The sequence below is a fragment of the Athene noctua genome, chromosome 3 (genome assembly GCF_965140245.1).
Source record: "Athene noctua chromosome 3, bAthNoc1.hap1.1, whole genome shotgun sequence".
NCBI lineage: Eukaryota > Metazoa > Chordata > Aves > Strigiformes > Strigidae > Athene > Athene noctua.
The window spans coordinates 25,456,502-25,478,672 of record NC_134039.1 but is presented as its reverse complement, the minus strand read 5'-3'; the positions used below and the strand labels follow the sequence as shown (position 1 = coordinate 25,478,672).

Below are 22,171 nucleotides of genomic sequence, written 5' to 3'. Positions count from 1 at the left end.
TAACAGTCCTGCACAAAAATGTGGTCCTGTCTCTGCCCCCCAATGGACCTACCCCCATTTCCCCATTTTGCAACACTGCAAAGATTTCATTCACATTGTGTCTTGTCTCGGCAAACCACCTTCCCACAGTCAGGTTATTTTATTTCTGCTCTGAATTCAGCTGCATTTTTGCCTGGTGTCTGTCTCTTTGTCTCTCTTGTTTTATATACATTGGGTATGTGTGGCACAGTCTGAAATAAAAAGATTATCTTTTTTTCTCTGTGTTAGCCACAGAGATGTGCTGACAGGACTCCTGGTGACTGACCAACTTCTGTCCAGTGTCTGCTTCCTGGCCCAATGCTCTGCTGCAGCCCATGATTCAAGCACCTTGGCAAATTCCTCTGCCTCTCACAGCATCTTTGGCTTCCCATTAAACAGAGAGATATCATTTCTGGCTCAGGAAGTCTCTGCACCATGGGCCACCAGGACCTCAGAGACTGGCCTGGGGAGCTTTCATCACACATGCTCTGTTCCAAGGCTCCTCCTGAGGCTCCTCCCAAGGCATCTCCCGCTAGACATTGGAATAGCTGGACCTTTTTTTTCTGACCCAGCTCAGGTTTTACACGCTCTCATTTCATTTTTTCCCCTGGTCTCAACCTGGTCATCCCATAATCGAAAAACGATTAATAGGTCAATGTTCAATTTATCCAGAAAGTCTTCAGTAGTATCTTGCTATTCAACTAAAATGACCCAGATCCTTCAGATGAATTCTCTTTGTCCCCCACTTGTAGCACACGGCTGACCAGACATCTCTAATTTGACGGTTGATTCTAACCATACAGACAGCCTAGATAATTCAATCCTTTTTTCCTGAAGGCAAGTACTCACTGCCATAAGAGCTGAACCCATCTAGTTGGCGACTAGGCACCCTATTTCAGAGTCATTCCTTTACACCATGGTTACAGACTGAGTTGAATAAACCTCCCAAATGTATTCTTCTCAAAGACTGTGGCTTTTGCACTGATTCAGCTGGGACAGTCAGTCTGATTCCTTCCCTCCTGCAGACTGAAGATGGTGGCGAGTGTTTGGTAGTAGGCGGTGTTCTGGCTAGCCCTTGTCTAGAGCAGGAGGGTGTTTTTTTCCTGTTGTGACCTGCAAACCTTTGATTTCCTTTTCTGAGTGATTTTTTTCAGTTTCTTAACTTTTTGCTGTAGTTCATCTTGGCTTGTAAATTGGCCAAAGCTTTTTTTGTGCCTCTTATTTTCTGGAAAACATTATTTTTCTATGATAGTCATGCCGCTGATCACCTCTTTGATCCATCTTGACATTTTAAACTGGGAATCTTCCAGGAGAATTTTTCACTCTCTCTGAACACTACAAAAGGAGTTCAATCAACATCTGGAAACTTCTAAGAGATGTTTATAAGAGGTCACCTGCAGACAAGGATAAAAGTCTTCAGTCTCCAGCTGTCTCCACTCATGTTTTGCATGTTTTGGTCATTTTCAGTTTCCGTTCCCACTTGGTTCCAGAGGAATCCTAGAATTAGGACTCTTCCTCCTAGAAACTGACTCTCACTCCAGACATTGTTTCCACAATTTGAAAATTTGCAAGTTGTTCCAGAGAGGATGAAGATGACAAAGATGCTTCAGAAATGCTCCAGGTGTTCCACAAGGAGATGCTTCAAAAATGTTCACCCCCTGCTTCCCACCCTGTGTATTAGTTACAGAAACCATACCCATGGGAGGAATCAGCTGGAGGAACTGTGTTTTCTGTCAGAGTTTAAGGTCACTTTGAGTCAGCCCTGACCTAAAAGGTCTCCATGTGCTTTAATCTCAGGGTTCAGTTCCTTCTTTTATTTGGACTGTGCCTCCAGTTTACTTCATGCTTTCTCAAAGACCAGACCAGGCAGGAGGAGAGGCATTTCATGCTGATGGTTCTTGTTTCCCTCTACCGACTAGCAAGGGAACCTGTAGCTCTATCTCACATGTCCAACATGGATGCCTAACTTGGGGCAACCAGTGGCACCCTGCATAGCTAACTACTGCTGGCACATGCCAATACCCAGAAAGTTCCACCTGTGGTCTGCAGTCCCCTCTCCCGAGGGAGCAGATCAATATAGTCCAGCCTATGTAACAGTTTGGTTTTTTCACCGCAGCAGATTCTCCCAACCACCTCTGTAGCAGATCACAAGCCCCTCCTGACACCCCCAAATATAACCTATAGGCAGGTGTCATACATTTGTGTTGTTTATTTTTAGCCCCTAGTTTAGTTGCACTGACAGTGTGAAAATGTTATGAGGTTAACAGGGAAATTATAGAAACTAGAGAAATTATAGGAAACTATAGAAGCTGGCAGTGCCACTTGCTCCCCTGCCAAGCGGGAGCCTCTAACACCTCATCAGGCCTTTGCTGGTCCTAAAACCTCATTCGCACTTCACATCAGGGCAGTGTGGTTTCAGCATTCCCCCACATACAAAAATCACGAGTTTACCCTCCTGGTGAGATTACCTGTAAACACGATCGTTAGAAGGGAATGATGTGAGGTTTTTGTCTCTCTTTTGGGTGAGGGGTGTGTGCTTCCTGTTTACTGGGGTAATTCCCTCCCAGCTGCTGCGGGAGCCCGAAACTGCACCTTCCCTCAGTGCCTCCCGGGACCCGGGGTCCCGCGCCTCCGGGAGCCGGCGCCTGTGGGCCGGAGGGACAAAAAGCGAGCGGTCAGGGCTGGTAGGGTTGTGGGTGGGAATAAACACATCTCTGAGGATCGCCTCTGCTGACGCTTCCCGCCGGGAATACCGGACAGAAAGCCGCCAGCCCGGCCCTGTGACCGGGAGGGGGGACGGGGCTCCTCTCCCCCTGCAGAGCACGTGGGACGGGAGCCGCTGCACACTCCGCACGTTGCAGGGACACGCACACGCCGCCGCGGCGTGCAGACGCAGGGACACACACGCACGCATGGGCACGCACACGCAGGGACATGCACACACAGGGACATGCATACACAGGGACACACACACGCATGGTCACACACGCAGGGACATGCACATGCACGCAGGGACACGTATACACACACAGGGACACCCACGCAAGGACACGCCCACGCAGGGACATGCACATGCAGGGACACACACGCAGGGAGACACACACGCAAGGACACCCACGCAGGGTCACATGCAGGGTCGCACGCACGCAGAGGGACACAGCCACGCAGGGACACCCATGCGCACTCAGGGGCACACACACGCAGGGACGCACACGCATATGCAGGGACACATGCAGGTTCACACACACAGGGACAAACACGCAGGGACACACACACACATGCAAGGACACGCGCGCACACAGCGCCTCTGCCCGGATCACGGGGAAGAGCGCGGCGTTTCTTCGGGGAGGCAGCACCCCCCCTTTCGCTGGCGGGGGGTCCTGGCGGGCTGCCCGGTACGGGGGGAGGTGGGGTGGCAGCTCGCTGGCCGGGGCTGGAGGGTCACGCGCCCACGGGGCTGGGGGGTGCCCAGTGCTGGCCGGTGCCGCCGGGGGCTGGCGTGGGGCGGCGGGGCCGGGCCGCCCGGTGCTGCCGGCGGCAGTGATGTGGCAGCAGGTCGGGTCACGTTGCTGGCCTTGTGCTCGTACCAGTGTGAGACGGGATTAGGGAGGCGGCTGTCGTTGCCGCCGCCGGCGGCGGGCGCGGGGCTGCGGGCGCACCCGGCGCGCAGGGCCGGGGGCGTGGCGGGGGACTGTTCCTGCCGCGCCCCGGCCCGCCCCGGGGCTGCCGTGGCCGGTCAGGCTGCACCGGTGCAAATCGTATGGCAGTGGTAGCAGGCTCTGCGTCCCGCAGGGATGCGGGCTGCCCGCCGGGAGGGCAGCGTCACAACACAGAGAGGGTTATGTCGCACGTAGATATGGTTCTACGCCTATCTGCACATGTATATGTAGCCGCAGGTATGCAAGAAATGATTTTGCCGCGGTCTGGCGTTGCGGGCGGACCCGGCTCCCGTCCAAAGGTCGGGCGAGATTGCCGGGAGCCGCGGCGGGCGGGATCACCGGGGAGCGAGAGCTGCGGCACAGCGGCGCCCCGCCGGGAGAGCCCCGGGGCTACCGCTGCCGCGCGTCACACACACGCGTATGCGCGTGTCGTGCCCACGCGTCGGTAAATGTGTGTGAAACGTGCGGCAAACGTGTCTCCCCAGCGGGGAGAGGGGCCCGCTCCCCCCGGGCACGTGTTCCACGGGCGAGTCTCCCCCCCTTAGAGAAAAATTATAAAAAGCTGTAAAAATAAAATTATCAACATAGTAAGAATAAAATTATCAACATAATAAAATTCTAAAAATAATAAATAATAGAATTATAAAAATAACCAAGACACGGCAATAACGGCAATAATTGCGGCAGTAACGATGAGGACGACGCCAGCAATAGCAGTAACGCGGGGGAAAGCCGCTGTCTCGCAGGGCGGCCCCGGCCGGCGGCGGCAGGGACCCCCACACCCCCTCCCCGGGCCCGCGGCGGGAGCCCCGCCGCCCCTCCTGGCCCCGCCCCCAGGCCCGCCCGCCAGGCGCGCGCCGCACGTGAACAGGGTGCGGGGCTGGCTGGCGGCGCGCGTGCCCCGCGGGCAGGCGCGCGGCGGCGGCGGCGGGCGCGAAGTGGCGGCGCGGCGTGTGGTGCCGGCGTGAGCGCGGGGAGCGGGAGCGGCGGAGGCAGGGTCAGGCGACGGGGAGGCAGGGTGGTGGGGGGGCGAGCTGCCGCACGCTTTCGCCACTGTACGGGAGAGGGGCACGGAGGCTGTATGTACGCAGCGCCGGTCGCGGATCTCCGAAGACTGATCTCGGCATCCCGCAGGCTCCATCAAAAGCAGCGACGAAACATCAGCCGCTGCCCGACATGGATGAAGGGATCTCCCGCCTGCCGGAGAGGCAGCTGCTGGAGCATAGGGATTTTATAGGGTAAGGCGCCAGGGCAGTAGCGCCGTCTCGTCTCTCTGCGGCGTTTCGTCTTCTGGAGAAAGTGCTGTGGAGCGCGGGCAGCGGAGCCGGCTCACCGGCGGCGCCGGGGCTCGCCTTCCCTCCGCGGCGGGACCCGGGCGAGCCCTCGCCCGGCCCTTTTCAGGCAGCGTGCTCGCCTCCCCGCCCGGCGCTCGGGGTCTGTTGCCCACTCGAGGAGGTGCCAGGCTGGCTCTCGCTCTTGCCGATGCTGGATCTTTGTGTTTCTCTCCAGGCTGGACTACCCTTCCCTGTATATGTGTAAACCCAAAAGAGGCGTGAAGAGGGACGAGAGCAAGGTAAGAGTGAGTTTCTGGGGCTGTTCTCGCTTAAGCGCTTCATTGGGGTCCGCTGAATTTTACAGCGCAGCTTCGCTCCCAAGAGCATCCCTCGGGGGGGCGGCGGGCTGCGCTTTTAACTACTCCCCCGAACTGCCAGCGGGTTTCCGAGCGAGCCGGCACGGCGGAGAGAGCGGTGCCTTCACGAGAATTTGCGCAGCATGTGGTCGGCATGACATTTGTTTTGGTTTTGATCATCCTTCAGAGGGACTCTTTAACGCTTGGCTTTTCCGGATTTTGCTCATTAGGAAACGTACAAACTGCCACACAGACTGATAGAAAAGAAGAGGCGAGACAGGATTAACGAGTGCATTGCCCAGCTGAAGGATTTACTGCCCGAGCATCTCAAACTGACGGTAAGGTGCAGAGGAGCGTTTATGTTCGTGCAGCTGCAGGCGACGGCGGCCCGCCCGCTTGCGCAGACCCCGGGACGCCGGACTGCCCGCGGCTGCCCTGGCCGTAACGCCCCTCTGGGACGAGTTTTCCCGAAGTTACGGAGGCGGCGTTTGGCAGTGGGCAAAGTGTGCCGGGAAGTAGCCGAGCGAGCCGCCCCCTTTGCCTTTGCAGACGCTGGGACACCTGGAGAAGGCGGTGGTGCTAGAACTGACTTTGAAACACTTGAAAGCGCTGACAGCCTTAACGGAGCAGCAGCACCAGAAGATCATTGCTTTGCAGAACGGTAAGCGAGCCCCGGGGGGCGCCGCCGCGGGGACGTACCGGGAGCGGGGCGGGGAAGGCATGGAGCAGGGCAGCCCACACCGGAGCCGCGGGCAAACGCTGTCCTCTCTCGGTCTCCCCCTCAGGGGACCGGTCCATGAAGTCTCCCGTGCAGGCCGACCTGGACGCCTTCCACTCGGGCTTTCAGACGTGCGCCAAGGAAGTGCTGCAGTACCTCTCCCGCTTCGAAAGCTGGACGCCCCGCGAACAGCGATGTGCCCAGCTCCTCGGCCACCTGCACTCCATCTCCTCGCAGTTCCTCCCCGGCCCCCAGCTCCTCTCCCCGCCGCCGGGCACCCTCAGCAAGGGATCTTCCTCCCCGCCCGCCCCGCCCTGCGCGCCGAGCCACAAGCCGGAGGGCCAGGCTAACTGCGTGCCCGTCATCCAGCGGACTCAAGCCGCCGAGCTCAGCGCTGAGACCGACACGGACACGGACAGCGGCTACGGCGGGGACGGCGAGGCACGACCCGAGCGAGGCCCCGCGGCGGTGGCGGCGCTGCCCGCCCTGGCCATCAAGGAGGAGCCGTCGGGGGACGAGGCGCCCGCGCCCAAGCGGCCGAAGCTGGACCGCGGCGGCAGCCCTCTGCCTGGCCCGCCGGGGCTGGCGGCGCGGGGCGCCGAGGCGGCGGCGGCGCTGTTGAGACCCGACGCCGCCCTGCTGGGCTCGCTGATGGCCCTGGGGGCGGGCGGCGGTGGGGCCCCCTTCGGACAGCCGGCGGCGGCCCCTTTCTGCCTGCCCTTCTACTTCATCTCCCCCTCTGCCGCCGCTGCCTACATGCAGCCCTTCCTGGATAAAGGCAGCCTGGAGAAGTATCTCTACCCCGCCGCCCCCATCCCGCTCCTCTACCCGGGCATCCCGGCCCAGGCGGCCGCCGCTGCCGCCGCCTCCTTCCCCTGCCTCTCCTCCGTGCTCGGCCCCGCCGAGAAGGCGGCCGCTGCCGCCGGGCTGCCCCCAGCGCCCCACCTTCCGCACCCTTTCCCTGCCGCCGCCGGGCTGGCCGCCGAGCCCGGCGAGGAGGCCGAGACCGCAGGTGCCGACGAGCCCGGCGCCGAGGGCCCGTGAGCCGCCGCCGGCCGGGACCCGCCCCCGGGCTCCCCACCGTACCCCCGCCCGGGCCGGGCCGCCGCGCCGGGGAGCGAGGAAGGGCCGTCGGGCCGGCACCTGCGGCCCCGGTTTCCTACGGAGGGAAGGGCGGCGCCGGGAGCTGGCGGCTGAGGGGTGCCGGGGCTCGGCCCGGGGGAGCCCCGCGCCCCGCTGCCGCGGCGGCTGGACCCGGCGCTGCCCCCGCAGAGGACCGTCAAGGATAAAATTTGTTACTCAGTATTTTTTTAATGTTGAGCTTTATAAATTCATAAATATGTTAAGGGGGAAAAAAAAAAAAAAAAGGAAGGACAAATAGTAAGGATACTTTTTTTTTTCTCTATAGGGTAACTTAAATGTTGCACCTTATTCGGAATGGGTTTATAGTGTCCCTAAGGCCCGCTTAGGAACTTGCACTTGTTGTCCAGAAGACCCAGGTGGGTTCGGGGGGTGAGGCGGGGCAAGGGGGGCAGACCCCGGCACCTGTGCTAGCACTTTACTGAGGACTGGAGTGTGGAGGGGTGCACCCTGAGCCCAAACCAGCAGTGCCTTGAGCACCCGGTTGTGCTGCTGGCTCCAGCGAGTTTGGGATGTGCAAGGGAAGGAGGATCACACCCATTATGTAACCTTGTGGGTTTGTTTTTGTTTTTGTTTTGTTTTTTTCCGGCTAAGGTATACAGGTGTGGCAAGTGCATTTGTTCTCATCCTGTCTTTATTTAATTCCATATGTTCCCAAGAGATTTTTCCCCAAACCTTGCTGTATAAAATGAATGTTTCTGCACTGAACTACAAAAACAACGCCACCCCCCCTCCCTCCCCCAAGAAAACACAGAGCAACTCTTCAGCCTGAACCCACTTTTATCCTCAATCCCGAATGACACAAACTGGAGGCTGTAGGTTAACACCTCACTGTGCAGTCAGAAACGATTAGACTGGTTGAGGTAAATTTCCCATACGGGTTCTCCCTCATCCATGCTCAAACAGCACGATTTCCCTTTCTGAAGACAAACCCAGACGCCAGATAATCACACAGATAAAGCTTTTCTAATAAGGCTTAAACCAAGACCTTGCCTAGATATTTTTAGTTTGTTGCCAAGGTAGCACTGTGAGAAATCTCACTTGAATGTTATGTAAGAGGTGAGACACAACAGCCTGGCGAGGAGCAAGTGAGCAAGCGAGTACCTATCCGGTGTCTGTCAGTCCGGTGCATCTGCTGCTGCTGTTGCTACTGTTTGCCTCAAACGCTGTGTTTAAACAACGTTAAAAAAGAAAAATCTTACTATACAGAGTGGCTATATGTAAATAGTTGTTAATACATTCAGTTAATGATGTCTGACATGCTATTTTTGTAGGAAGAAAATATGTGTAATGATATTTTGAGTTAAATATCTTTTGGGAGGATTTGCTGAAAAAGTTGCACTTTTGTTACAATGCTTATGCTTGATACAAGCTTATGCTGTCTTAAATTATTAAAAAAATAAATCCTGTCTGCAAGAAACCAGCTGTTTTAGAACAGTTTAGTATGTGATATATTAGAAATCAATCTTTATATTCAGTATTTTCCAGCAGTCCATGAATTCTATTATCTAAATATTTCCACACTATTTTGTGATTTAAAAAATTCTTACTAAGGAATAAAAACTTTAATACACAAAATGGGTGCATTGAGCTTCAAAATGTATGACTGTGACTGACACATTTTTAATCTGGGTTTGAATTTGCTTGGTTTCCTTTAACTCACTTTAGCAGACTGTTTTAAGATAGGCATGTTTCACAAAGCAAAGTGTAAAGCATGCATGTGGAACATACATGTTTCTTCCTGACATCTACTTTTTTCCTCTTTTTGCAAGACATTAATCTTTAAAATTAACCCTTTACAGCCCTGGTGCTGCATGGGAACTATCTTTGTTTGCAGTGAGCAAGCCTTATGATTTAGTGTGACAATCTAACGATGTATTGTAATCTCTGAAGGAATGATGTATGTCCTGGCTTGGAAATCCTCTTAAGAAAACTGAACATTTGCAGGGGGAAAGCAGAAGGGGAAATAGAGTGGTGGAAACAGGCAGGTACTTCATAGCATGGGAATGCAGCATGCTAAAGATTTCCACAGATACATTATTTGAGCTGCACATCACCTTTTTCAAAAATTCTTCCTGTTACAGAGAAAATCAAGAAAACTCAAAACAGTAGCCAATGTTTATGTAAGAGAGAAATAGAAGGTAAGAGTTTTGTGCTCCCTCTACTGGTTCTTCAATACCAGTGACTGTATTCGTGGCTATACTGACAGTGAACGAAGTTGGAATGAAAATGTAACAGAAAACTCGAAGAGTCATGTTGATTCCAGCAGTCCTTTAAAATACAGGAGGAAGTATAAACTGAGAGCAAAATGAGTGCTCCTTTTAAACTGTTCAAATGGGATTGTTAAAAAGATTAGATGGTATACATCTTTTCACATGGAAGCTATAGTAAAATTATTTCCTATTAAAAAAAGATATAAGAAGGCTATCTGTACAAATACCATTTGTCACATAGAAGTGCTTTTTCTGTACAGTGATGATGACAGACCAAAGGCCGCTATAGTGCCTCAGTATACCTGCTGAAGTCAATTATTTGTGGGCTGAAATCAAAGCTTGTTAAAGGTAATGGAAAAACTGTGTCTGACTTCAGTTGTCTTTGGATCCCGTTCTGTGCTTTGTGTTATCACAGGAACGAAAGTGAACAGGCTTCAACCCTTCAGCTTGGTAACCTGCTGACCACTTTCCTTTGACCCACATACCTAAACACCTGAACGCTTGTTACATGGCCAGAATTACACTGGGATGAACTTGCTCATATACTCCAACTCCTCATACTAGGGAGGGAATCAGCCTTACTGAGCATGAAACCCTTCCTACTGCTTTACTATATGCACAGAAAGGGTGGAGCCATGAGCACTTTCCAAAAAAAAAATCGTATCCCTCATGAACAGCTTAGGTAGTTTGAAACCTGAGCGTGGGCCAGGCTTTATGTCTTTTTCAAAATTCCAGCCTTTGGGAATATGAATCAGTGTAGATTTCATTGGGCTATAAACCTAGATCCTTACAGAGTTTTATCAATTTCAGTATTTACCATGTACAATAACAGGAAAGCTTATTAGCTCTTGAATCAAACGTGCCAAATGACTTCATGCCAACTTGCAGCATAAGTGGAGTCTATTAAATTTTATTACATAAACCAAAGACAAAATATGTGTGTTCAGGTAATACTAGTGTCTAACAAAAGCAAACAGGTGAAAAAAAGGTTTGTAATTGAGGCTGATAATCCACTACTGCTGGAGACAAAAGGTGAATGACAGGAGGGACCCTAGTGCCAGTTTTAGGTATTAAATTCCAAGCTTCCTCACATCCTTTTGGAGCCTAAATCAAATTGTATGTTTTATATTTTCTTGATGTTAAAAATCATACAGTGGACAAGAGCCTGACAGGTTTAAATACATATTCACCTAATGTGCAAATATGTATTATCAATGCTTGTTATTTCCTACCTAATTTGGTAACAGTCTGATCTATGGACTCTCATCTGCACTTCCCGAGTGCTAAGAGTGCAGGACTAGGTGCTACACTTATTGTATACACTTGAGTACATACTCAATTTTCTCATAAATCATAAGGGATGTAAGCTGGTAAATGTATTTTCTTAAGCAATAAACTCTGAAAACACATCCTATTTATCCAGTATATTATAGTGGCATGAAAGGCTCCATTACAGTGTGTTAAATAAACATGATTAAGATCGTTAAGCCAATGGAAGATAATATCATGCACCTCCCACTGAAGGTCATGAAAGTTTTATTTTTTGAAGGATTACAGTTATAGAACTCAAACTGACCGAGTATCAGCCCTGTTTAAGAAAGGCCTGACCTACCAGTTAAGTCAATGTGAGTCCTTTTCTCAAGCATAATGGGCTTTGGAGTAGGTCCTGTCTGTTTTGGGGCTTGTTTAATTTTCACCTCCAATCAGAGCAGACTGAATGCCTTTGACATCCAGCAAGCCTGGGGACTGTGTGCAATATATGTTTCGGCACCAGTAAACTTAGTCTGCTCTCTGACCTGGGTCTCGCAATGCATTTCCTTTTCCCTTCAAACATCAGCTCCTGGAGTCATGTGATCTCTACCTTCTTTGAGAAGTTTCCTGGCTGGTAGTTGCAGAAATGAATGTGCAAATACGACCTCAAAGAAAGTAAGTAACAAACTGCCAAATTTCCTCTCAGCAAAAAACCCCACCCACTTGGATTTTTTTAGAATTAGTTTCACTTGAGAAAGTCCAAATCTCTATTTACTGTCTCTGGTTATACTGCAGCCTCAGTAGCTCACTGGAAAGCAGCAGAGAGAAGCCAGTGGCTCACCTGCCGCTAGCAGTTGCCATGCAAGTCCTAGACACATGTGGGCTGTACGTGAGCAAGAGGGAGCTGCCACTGTCGCTTCACTCTCTGCATCCTTCCTGTAGCTACAGCATTTCAGTCTCCAGGGTTGTCAATCTGTCACAAACGCTAAATTTATTGCAGCCTCAATTACAGCAGTGCCGTCAGCTGCACGGTGCTGCCTTGCCCCAGGCGAAGCAGCAGAAGCTGTTCAGCCTCACTGAACTCATGAGGCACGCAGTGGCAATGCACCTGGTGCTGCTGCCCTTTCCTGGGGTGCAAGCATGCCTCTTCCTGCCTGACACCCCTGCTGTGCCCCACAGGTGGCAGGTCACGCCTGGGATGCCTGGGACGGGTGGGAAGATGTGACCTTGTGTTTCAGAAAGCTGGGAGTGTGATCTCAGGCAGCTCTAGTGGGCCACAGGGGCCAGGGAGAGTTCATTCTCCTGCCTCTATAAAGGCGTGTTGTTTGGTTTTGTGTTTTTTTTACTTTTACGTATTTTTAAAGCTCAATCTACCTGTCCTCATTTGTCCCATTTTAGTTTAAAAGCAGGTGCACTGATTTTTCACTACTCTTTACAGATTTTTTGACCTCAGCTGAGATCTTTTGGGATCAAATTAGAAATGCAGATTTGTTCCTTATTAGAAGCACATCCACATTCCCTTCCCCCTCAGAGAGGTGCTTGATCTAACAGAAACTACATGATATGAACTAGCACAAATATTTGATAAGTGCCTTGGGAATTCATCCCCTTGATTCTCCGGTTATCAGCAGCTCCATGATTGCAGACATCTGCCGGGTATTGATGTCTGCGTGATTGCAGCCCCACAACCAGAAAAGGGAAGCTACTCCTAATTTCATCTTGCTCATTTTGCTCTCAGAGCTCAAAGGTGAGTCTAGCTCTCCTTCTAAAATCTTTTCATCTAGACCAAAACTTGGAGAACCAGTTATCAAAAAAGAAACCTTTGTGGCCAAGTCACTCTCACAACTGAGGGATTTCTAAGGAACAACCTCAGGAAAAGTGCTATGCAAATATGGCACCTTCTTACTCAGCAAAAAATTGGCTCCGCAGCTGTGTTCAGAGTAATACCTGCACTACAGAGCCAACTGAGCTGACAGATATTGGATTCTGTTCTCACTGTACTTTGCCAACAAAAGGTTGCTAAGGCTCCAGTTCTGCAGTTGGTGGCAGGCAGGCACACAGCTTTGCTTACATGGTTCACAAAGAAGCCTGTCTACATAGGAGCAGCAGTCCATCTGCATGGTCCCAGTTACAGCATTAAGGCTGCAAGACTTGGTTAGAATTGACTTCAGGTTTGGATCAGGGGAGTAGTGGCCCTCATTGGTATTTCTGTGGCACAGAGATCACAGCTTCCAGGAAAGGTTCTAAGAGTGGATCCTAGGTTTCAGCTGCAGAACTGACTTTTCTCCTTGGATGGAATATGAGTATCTCCATCAAAGACAAATGGGAACAATCATAAACCACATAAGGCAGACTCTGTAACAATACAGCAGCCAGAGATGTAGGAAGAAAAGCTTTTATTGGCAGCAAGATCTCCAAATATATTTGCAGGACCAGCAGTCAGAGAAGCAGAATGCCTTTTTTTAATATGCAAGTTTAGCACTTTTATTCTGCAAGTGACTGAGAGGCTGAAAAAGAATGTCCCTCCCAAGGATGAAAAACACTTTATGCCATGCTTGAAAAGAAAGACTGTCTGAGCTAGCTAATCTGCATTGTGCAGAGGGTAGAAGAGGTCAAGCAGCAGTGGCGCTTCTGAGCACGTGGCTGTCTGCGCACCTACCTCTGGTTTTAAAAGCCAGCGCTTGTACACACGCTCGGGTGCTCCACAGCAATTCTGGGAGACACTGGCACGGAACCGGAAGGGGGAGAAGAAGTCATTTAGGTTACTCTGTCGGAGAACCACCTGTATTCCCTTCAGAGTTTCGCACAGGCACAGAGAAGGCTGGCGACAGCTGGTCTGCCGCGGCAGGACGGGGTCAGGCTTGCCGGGCGGTGGAACCGCCGCAGAGGAGAGCACCGCGGCCGGGGCTGGCTCCGCCGCCCGCACCAGAGAGGCGCCGCAGCCGGTGACCTGGCGACAGAGCCGCTCTGGCGCCCCCTGACGCGCCGCAGCAGGCGGGCGGCCGCCCCTCAGGCGGCTGGCGGCCCTCACGCGCGCGCCCACGTGACCCGGCGCACGCTGCCCGGCACGTGCGCGCGGGCCGCGCCGGCACAGGACAGGGGGGACGCGCGGGGCGGGGCCGGCACCGGCGGGCGCTGCCGGCCTCGCCTCAGGCTTCCCGGCCCCGCGGCGGCGGCTGGCGGCGGCTCCTCTGAGACGCGGCCGCCGTGCTGCTGGCTGGCTGCCCGGGCGCTGTCGGGCGAGGGACTGCCCCGCGTGCGCCGTCTCGGGGCGGCCGCCGGTGCACGGCACCTTGGGGGAGAACGTCCGCGGGTTCAGGGCCTACGGGGTCGGGTACAGCTTCACTCGGAACTCCCAGCCGGCAGCCGAGCCTGGTACGCGCATCAATCCCCAGTGACATGGCAGATTAGGGGAGATGGTAAACTTTAGCACTGCCCAGGGGTAGCATTCAAGGTTTAAAACAAGTTGGATTTGGAGTCCTGTGATTCAGGAGGTTTGCTCAATGGATTTTGAGCAAACAGAATGCAATGTTACACAGGTATGGACCAATCCTGCCTTCTCACACAGACAATAACAAAAGACCAAGAGGTTTTTAGTCCTCGAGGGCACCAGCTGGAAGACTAATAAACCATGATCAGGGAACTCCTGATTAGAGGCTTTGGTTATTCTCAAATAGTAATGTTACTGTGAAGGTCTACGGATATAAGTGAAGCATGGCCTATAGGGGAAGGCAAGACCTTTTATTAGCACACATGACGGCACTGGAAAACTGGACTAGCTTTCAAGTACCCCAACCTTTTCATAGCTTTACAAAAGGACTTTAGCACCAGGAATGCTTAATGCTCTAGCAGAATCTGCTACACATTTTATATACCTCAACAGTTTATTTATTTAGGAGCTGCCAGTCCTCCCTCACCCTGCCTGTCACATACCCAGTCTTCGCATGTATGCGTGCCTCTTAAAGCCCAAGGTTGGCAGGCTGTGAGTAGCATCCCATAGACCCTCCTGCTTGGGCTGGGGAAAGGTGCTGATACCAGCCTCAGCCTGGCTGCTGCATAATCCTGCTGCTGCTCACACAACGCAGTGTGGACACAGGAGCCACCAGGTTCTGCATGAGGGCCACAGCCACCCTGCAGACAGCTGCCCAGGACAGCTGGTGGGACAAGAGGAGAGCCACGCAACCTAGTTAATAGGATACACCTGTACCCTCTCCATGCTCTGGGCCTCAGATGATTATCACTGCCTTCTACTAGGATCTTGGCCCTGAAGCTTTTCACAGAGGTAGATGTGCAAGTCAGTGTGTTCTTCAACAGCTGAACTAGATTTGCCACCTTTATTTCAAAACTGGTGGAGGTGGCAGCACTCACAAGGTAGCAGGGGAGGCTGTGGCTGGAGGCACCTGTTGAACAGCACAGAATGATCAGAAGATAACACAGTAGTCATCTGAGAGGAGAAACCTAGATTCCAGCTCTGCTTTACAGCATGTTTATGCATTTTATGTTACACGCCCACAGGAATAAAAACAGATCTTCACAGGAGCCGGGGTAGGAACCGGCACTGTGATTTCCTTTTCCCCCAAGTGAAGACCCTAATCAATAGGCTAAAGCTATTTCTCAGTAAGTGACTGATTAATTATTCTGTGCAAACTAGGATGAGATCCACAAGGGAAACAATACACACATCTCTGAGAACAGCCTATAGCCAGGCCTTTCTACAGGGAGCGGGAGATGCAGAGGTGAACCTCCCAATCACCTATTCAATCCCGATCACCTACTGAGAGAGAAATGTTCTAGTAACCAAACTATCCAATAGCAGGGCTGCTTCTCTTCCAACTGAAGCTTTTGATGTGAAGAGTGGTGCCCTCTGTTGTTCTAGAGAGAAGCTGCTATGAGTTAGGGGACTGAAAGCACGGATGTGAGGTTTTTTCCAGTACTGCGAACTTGTAGAGAACCAGAGGGTTCGGACATACAGACAGTTTGCTGGGTCTGTCATGCTGAATGCACTACAATCGGGACTTTGGGTTCCAGCGTGAAGTCAGGAAAACGACATCTGCAGAGGGGATGTACCAACACAAGTAGGAAAAAACTGTTTGGTAGCATACTGCTTGAAAAAATAGAAAAGGTGTGTAGAATAGGCAAGAACTGCTTATTACAGGTACTACTGAGGTAACTGAAGAGTATAGAAATGTGTATGGGCCAAAGTTAAGGCTGCCTGTGCATCCTTCAACATCTCCTGACATCTGTGAAAGAAAAATGTGTTTGTGTGAGCCTGGGCTGCACGTGTTCCTGCTCCTTGGCACAACAGAAAGAAGCTGTATGTTTGGATTGCAATTTGTTCTACAGAGCAGAGAAATAAGAAAGTAAAGATATATCTGTCTGTCTGCAAAACGTGAAGTGGCTTTGCAAAATGCCTAACACAAGCGGTCACAGAGCCAATTCCAGCATTGTAAATTACAAGGTAAGTACAGTTATTTAAAATGACCTTTGAGAGTAATCTGTGTGCCATGCCCCAAGGAGCCATCTATGGGAAACATGCTCCCATCAGTGTCCTGTCGGGCCCAGAAGGTATTTCCAAGAGTCCAGCTGTTTGCTGTGATTGCTGAACATGCCAAGTCTGCAATAACTGTTTTTAAAAGTACACAGTAATGTCATGAGGTTGCTTGAGTTTAGTAACCCCATGGCAGTAGATGCAAAGGGGTAGAGGGCAATTCAGCGAGAAGGTATTGTATGTCCCTTCCTTTTGTTTTGCTCTTAGATCATCTATACCTTCTCCAGGAACAAAGCTGCCTGGTCTGGGACAGCACACTGGAAGTTCTGGGCATTTTCACAACATGTTTTCCCTCACGAGTACAATCAAAACATCTGTATTTGTACAAGTCTGTAAAGAGGGATCTCCCCCCTTTCCCCAGATGTTCCCAGTGAGTGACAGTGCCTGTCCCTGGACTGAAGGCACCTCCATGTTATGGGAGAGTCTCAGACTTCTGGCTGGGCCAGAAGGAACAGAAAGGCAGTTCAAAACCACTGCCTCACAACTGCATGCTGCACAGCTGAGGACAGGAACACTTTTTTTCTTTCTAATCTATGCCTGTTACCAGTACTGCAAGGTAGGTGATGCGGTAGTAAACAGTAGCAGGAACACCACTGTGAAATGCCAGCTTTTTTGGATGTATGGTTTCAAACCACTGTAGTTTCTTGGGCAGCTTCAAATCTAAATATAATCACAGTTGGCCCTTTCTAGTTTTGCTGCATGGCTTTCCTAGCAACACAGGTAACTTGAATATGCTGACAAGAGAAGCGATAAGCCAAATACAAGTTCCCTGAAGAAGAAATCAGAACAGACTCAAATTTTGAACCCCAAGAACAGCCAACCAGCCACCCAAGAACAACTCAGATGGAGTTCCTTTTTCTAATACCCCTCAGTAACCTTTTCACCTTCCAGCTTTAATCAGACATGGAGGTAGTGAAATACACTAAGCCCACCTCCTGTGCATGATGGAGCATGTGCATTTCTATAGCCAAAATGAGATGGAACAATGCCAGGAAGATTTCCCTTATTCTTAGTTCAGGCTCTAAGAATATTTTACATCTCATAAGTGAAAAACTGATGGAGGTAACTGGAGTCTTGATGATCTGCACTACAAGAAAACACAAACCTGACATTTTAACATAGAATACCTTGTTATTACCGTTGTTAATTTTCACTTCCCCACTTCGCAGTCCCTGCCAAATAAAATAAATGGATTTAATTCTGCAAGGAGCTGAACTCTTTCTGCATATACTGCAACAAGCGTACTAAAAACAATGGTAGATGAAAACCTTCATTTGCAGAGCAAATCTTTAAAACAGACTAATCAGCTCTCAAAGGTAAATGCTTCACTGGTCAAACCTGGTGCAATACTTGCAAAAGGAAAGATTAAAAGTAATTTCTTTTGAAGTGCTTACATTGTTTAGTTTGAAAGGGAGATAAACCCTCTGCTATCAGGAAGAGGTTTAACCTCTGGCTGAAGGGTTAGAGAAAGCTTCCCCTCTGAGGTGCCTATAAAAATGTATATGTCTGGGATTATTGTTATTCAATTACAGTAACATAAGATAGCTTACAATTCCTAAGAAATAAAAACTGTGTTCCAACAACAATCAAAGATATGTCAAACAAGCAATTTCACTGGGTACTCATGCTTCTCAGGCTACTGAGCCTTGGTTTTGCAGTTGCTCACAGTGCCCAGGTGCTTGTCCTGTGTGACTGCATGCCTGGGACAGGCCAAGTCCCTTTCTCCTACCAAAGCAGAGATGAGTTCCTAGAAGTAGGTGCTTCCTGCTGCACTTCCACAGATGACCATGGACAAAGGCAGCAGCAAGAACTTTATTGTAAGCAGGACATAAGATATCATGGGACTGATTATTCATTGCCTTGTCAAATGCTGGGAGTTGCACTAATTATTACCTAAAAGGGTTCAGGTGGCAACATCTTAAAATGATCTTTAATCTCAGAAATGAGCAGTAGGGTTGAGTCTCTGCGCTAAGGCATGCTGAAGGGTGCTTATTCTGTGCAGTTCTCCAGAGTAAGTACAGCTGAGGTGTTTGTTAGTTAATTAAATTTATTTGGAGCATGTAGAAAACATTTTGGAATCAAGAAATAACAAAAAAAAGGCACCCTCCTACAATTCTAACTCTTGCACATTTTATCTCTTCAGCCCCTAACACCAAAGGACACTTAGTTATGTACAGAAAACCATGAAATGGCAACCTGTCGTGGTGGATTGCTAGTTGCTTGCACATTGTCAGAACATCATCAGACTTGTGGAAACACTGGAACATTTAGGACCACCAAGCAAATCTTGGCCTGCTTAATTGGTTCTATCAGTTAGGTACAACACACTCCCAAGCAGCACTTGTAAAAGGGATCTAGGCTGTCTCTTGTAATAGCATCACTTTGCAAGAATAGAGCAGAGGCTGAAACAAGAAGGTTTTATTCCTTTACTTGCCTTTCCTTTTTACCTCTTTAGAAAAAAAAAATCCATTTAAAGCTAAAAAATAATACACCTTCAGAAACCCTCAGCACGCCTGCATCTTGCTCTTACTGCAAGGTAAAACTAACTCAGACTGACTTCTTGTCATCCCCTTGGTACAATATAAAAATATACTCCATTGCAGTAGTACCTAGATGGCATAGCCAAGATCAGGACCAAATTACACTAAATAGGAAACGAGATGCTGTTCCCCACAGGGCTTGCCATATATATAGACAAAGTCAAAGGGGATGAAGCAGTATTATCTCAAGATTATACCTGGGGGACTCCAATCCAGAGGGATTATAGTATCTTGCCCAAGGTCACACATAGGAAATCTGTTGCAGAGATGGGAAATAAAACAAGAGCTTCCCAGGCAAGTACACCAGGCACAGGATAATCCCTAAAATGGAATGTGCCAACCCCCATCTATACAAGTTTTAGAAAGCTATCAGGCCTGAGCCTTCCTCACAGAAACTGCAGGAATTGCAGCATCTGTGTATCAGATACACACATGCTATGACTAGGACATGGTTCTTTATAAGTATTATTGCATCCTTTCTGAAATAACATATTTAAAGATGTAATGTTGTGTGATTTACATAATTCTCTACCATGTGCTATATATACCTAGAAAATTTGCTTTTTAACTAGCTTCATGGCTACACTGCTCCAGGCTTGCCAGCATGTACTGCTGCCCTCTCGTGTAGACCTTGTAATTGCAGCATTGTGACAGAGTTGAGAGGACAAGATTATCAGGTGCCCTGCATCTAGTGTAACCTTTCCCACCGGCCCTACAGCTAATGGACACAGTTACCCTTCTCATTTAGCCCTGTCACTGTCTCGTCAACACTCATTTTGTACATAAAACAAGTTACATGACAATGGAGAATCCAGGTCATAGTCTTGGTAACCATGATGCAGATTTGCTATGTAAAGAGAGCAGTTAAGACAACTTTGTAGCAACAAAGCATAGTTAAAGGTCGACTGATATTCTTGGGTTTCTCTTCAGATTTCCAGAAGGGCCAGTTCTACCTCACTGATCAAAGTTCAGCTCAGGTTGGTTGTAACTGCTCAAGTCAAATCATCTTTTCTGGGCATATAACATTTAATGAAAAGCAGTTTGGTACACTTGATAAAAAGGATATGCAGGTTGTGTCAGGTAGTAATTTATGATAAGCTTCACAGACAACAAAGACATTCCAGTTATTCCCCACTTAAAGGCCTGGCCTGAATTTTATTTTAGCAACAGATACTGACAGTACCCTGTGACACCATGCTGCTGGCTCTAAAGCTGGATGATTCCTCTCACTTGCCATCACATAACTAGTGAAATGGTGAATACAAATCAGAGTAAAGGTGGTGTACATCTCCCTTCCCTCCTCCCCCCCCCCCCTTTTTTTTTTAACCAGAGGCCCTCCCTTTTAAAATATCTAGGCAAGTAATTATTAGCACTCATTTTTGTTTCATTGGATAAGTTTTTTTTAAGTGGACTTTTCATAAGCCCAGCTGGAGCTCTTCTGTATATTTTTCTTCAAACTTTAGCTCATTAAAAAGAAATAATAGAAAACTTTTTTTCCCTCCACCTTGACCCAGGCTTGAATATTCCATATTTTATACTGCATTTTCTCACTAAATCTTCCAATTACTTATTGCCGTCCTCCTTCTGCAGAGAGGTAAAAGCAAGACAAAGTGCGCAGCTGAAACAACAAGCACAAAATAGCATATGCAAAAAAGATGTACACAAAGGGAAAACTACAGCTTGAACAACAGCATCATTCTGTATTTTGCAAGAACAGTATATATTGGGGACCAAGCCCATACATAGATAATTAATAATTACCTTATAAGATAGGGGTATGAAACATCTTAAGTGTTGCAGGCCAAATGTGTTACCATACAGGAATCTGTCCCATTGGCTGGACTTCACATTGTTTTCATAACTCTGCTTCTCGCTGATATACCTGTGGCTCAAAGGACTGGAAACTGAAATAAAAATCTCCTATACTTAACCTGTGTGGATGAAACTAAATACCAGCAACTGCCAGTTCCTGCAGCTGAAGACCTATTCTGCTGTAGCTGTAACTCACCTCTGTCAGCTTCTAGATGACTGATCAAAAAGGTTTGATGATACTGTGGTGACACTCTCCCACTCTGCCAGAGATCCCTGCAGCCTTTCCATAGCCAGGGATTCAGATCAGAAAAACCTCTAGAAATCAAACTTTAGTTTGTGTGAGGGTTGGATGTCTGTTTTGGCCAGGAGTCAGTGCAGAGCAAATACACACTCATGGGAGAGAAATGCCAGGGCTGTCTGTATGACAACAAAGAAGTTTCTTGTCTGGGGGAGGCATGGACAGACCCACCAGAAATGGCATGAGGACACTAGCAGTCTCAGTCAATCAGAGAAATGGTGAGGTTGCTCAATTAAGTTTATCATCTCCATTTGGATCAAGTTCCCTGTTGCACTAGCACACACTAAAGAGGCTCTTCTCAAGTCACCCACCAGACAGTAGCTCACATTTAAAAAATCAGCCCTGCAGTTTGCTAACCTGACAGCACATGGAACAGGAAATTCACTGCAAAGGATGGAAAAAAGTACACCACATACCTACCTAGAAAAATGGAACAAAAGACACCAGCTGAGATTGTCTCCACCCAGTATTTCTGGAGAAAGTTAATGATGAAGCAGTGGCTGACCTAGAAAATAGTCATTAACACTAGCTACAATACCAAAGGTAGCAAATATATAATTTTCAAGAAAGGCAGTAATGGGGACTATTGCTCATTGTGTCCTACTTAAGACACTAGACAACTTAGTTGAAACAATCATTAAAAATTTGGATTATAAGGAAATACCACCTAACTGACAAAGATATGACAAACAGAAGAACACAGTATAGCTTCTAAATGAGATGGACCATTGATCTGGTCTGGTTTTGCAAGTCATTAGTGGTCCAGTTACACTGAGCTAGTTAGTGCTGCAGCAGTCACACAGAAATACACCACTTTGTTCTTTAAAGGCAAAGCAAAAGATCAGAACCAGTAGCTGTACCCCTGGCTCTGCTGAGCACACTGGGAAACCTCAATTACAAAACCCAGCCAGCTGATTTGCACAGCAGTAGGGAAGGGTACCTTTCAGGAGCAGAGGTCCTCTACAACTTACACAGTCCTGCTAGGGTTTCAATGAAGCTCATGACATTCTTTACCTTATCACCAGTCAACAGTGCTACAACTGTTAACTCGTTTCTCCTCACATCTAGTGAGCTAGGCTCCAGTTGTCTTCGGAAAAGCCATCTGTTAGGATATTAGACTGAGGACTGCATTTGGATGGCTTAAACCACAAGTACAAGCACAAGTACTGTAGCAAGTTCCCTGCCTTAACTCAAATGATCTCAAACCATCTTCACGGGCCCTCCGGTCTTCAGCACAAGGACTAAGCCTGAATCAGGTCTTCAGTTCCTTGTTCAAAGCCTAATGTCCTCCTGCTCTTTGAAGCATCCATGCACCTTGTATTTTGTTGTGTGAAGATTCTGTAC

The 22,171-nt window shown here is 49.1% G+C and overlaps 1 protein-coding gene across 1 annotated transcript; it reads left to right on the top strand.

Annotated features, from left to right (window-relative positions):
* The first annotated feature begins 4,613 nt into the window (after positions 1-4,613).
* BHLHE41 (basic helix-loop-helix family member e41) lies at positions 4,614-8,861 on the top strand. Its single transcript, XM_074902351.1, has 5 exons — positions 4,614-4,915; positions 5,187-5,250; positions 5,538-5,645; positions 5,857-5,968; positions 6,093-8,861. Exons 1-5 carry the CDS (start codon positions 4,854-4,856, stop codon positions 7,067-7,069), a joined length of 1,323 nt encoding a protein of 440 aa, XP_074758452.1. The 5' UTR covers positions 4,614-4,853; the 3' UTR covers positions 7,070-8,861.
* Positions 8,862-22,171: the final 13,310 nt, after the last annotated feature.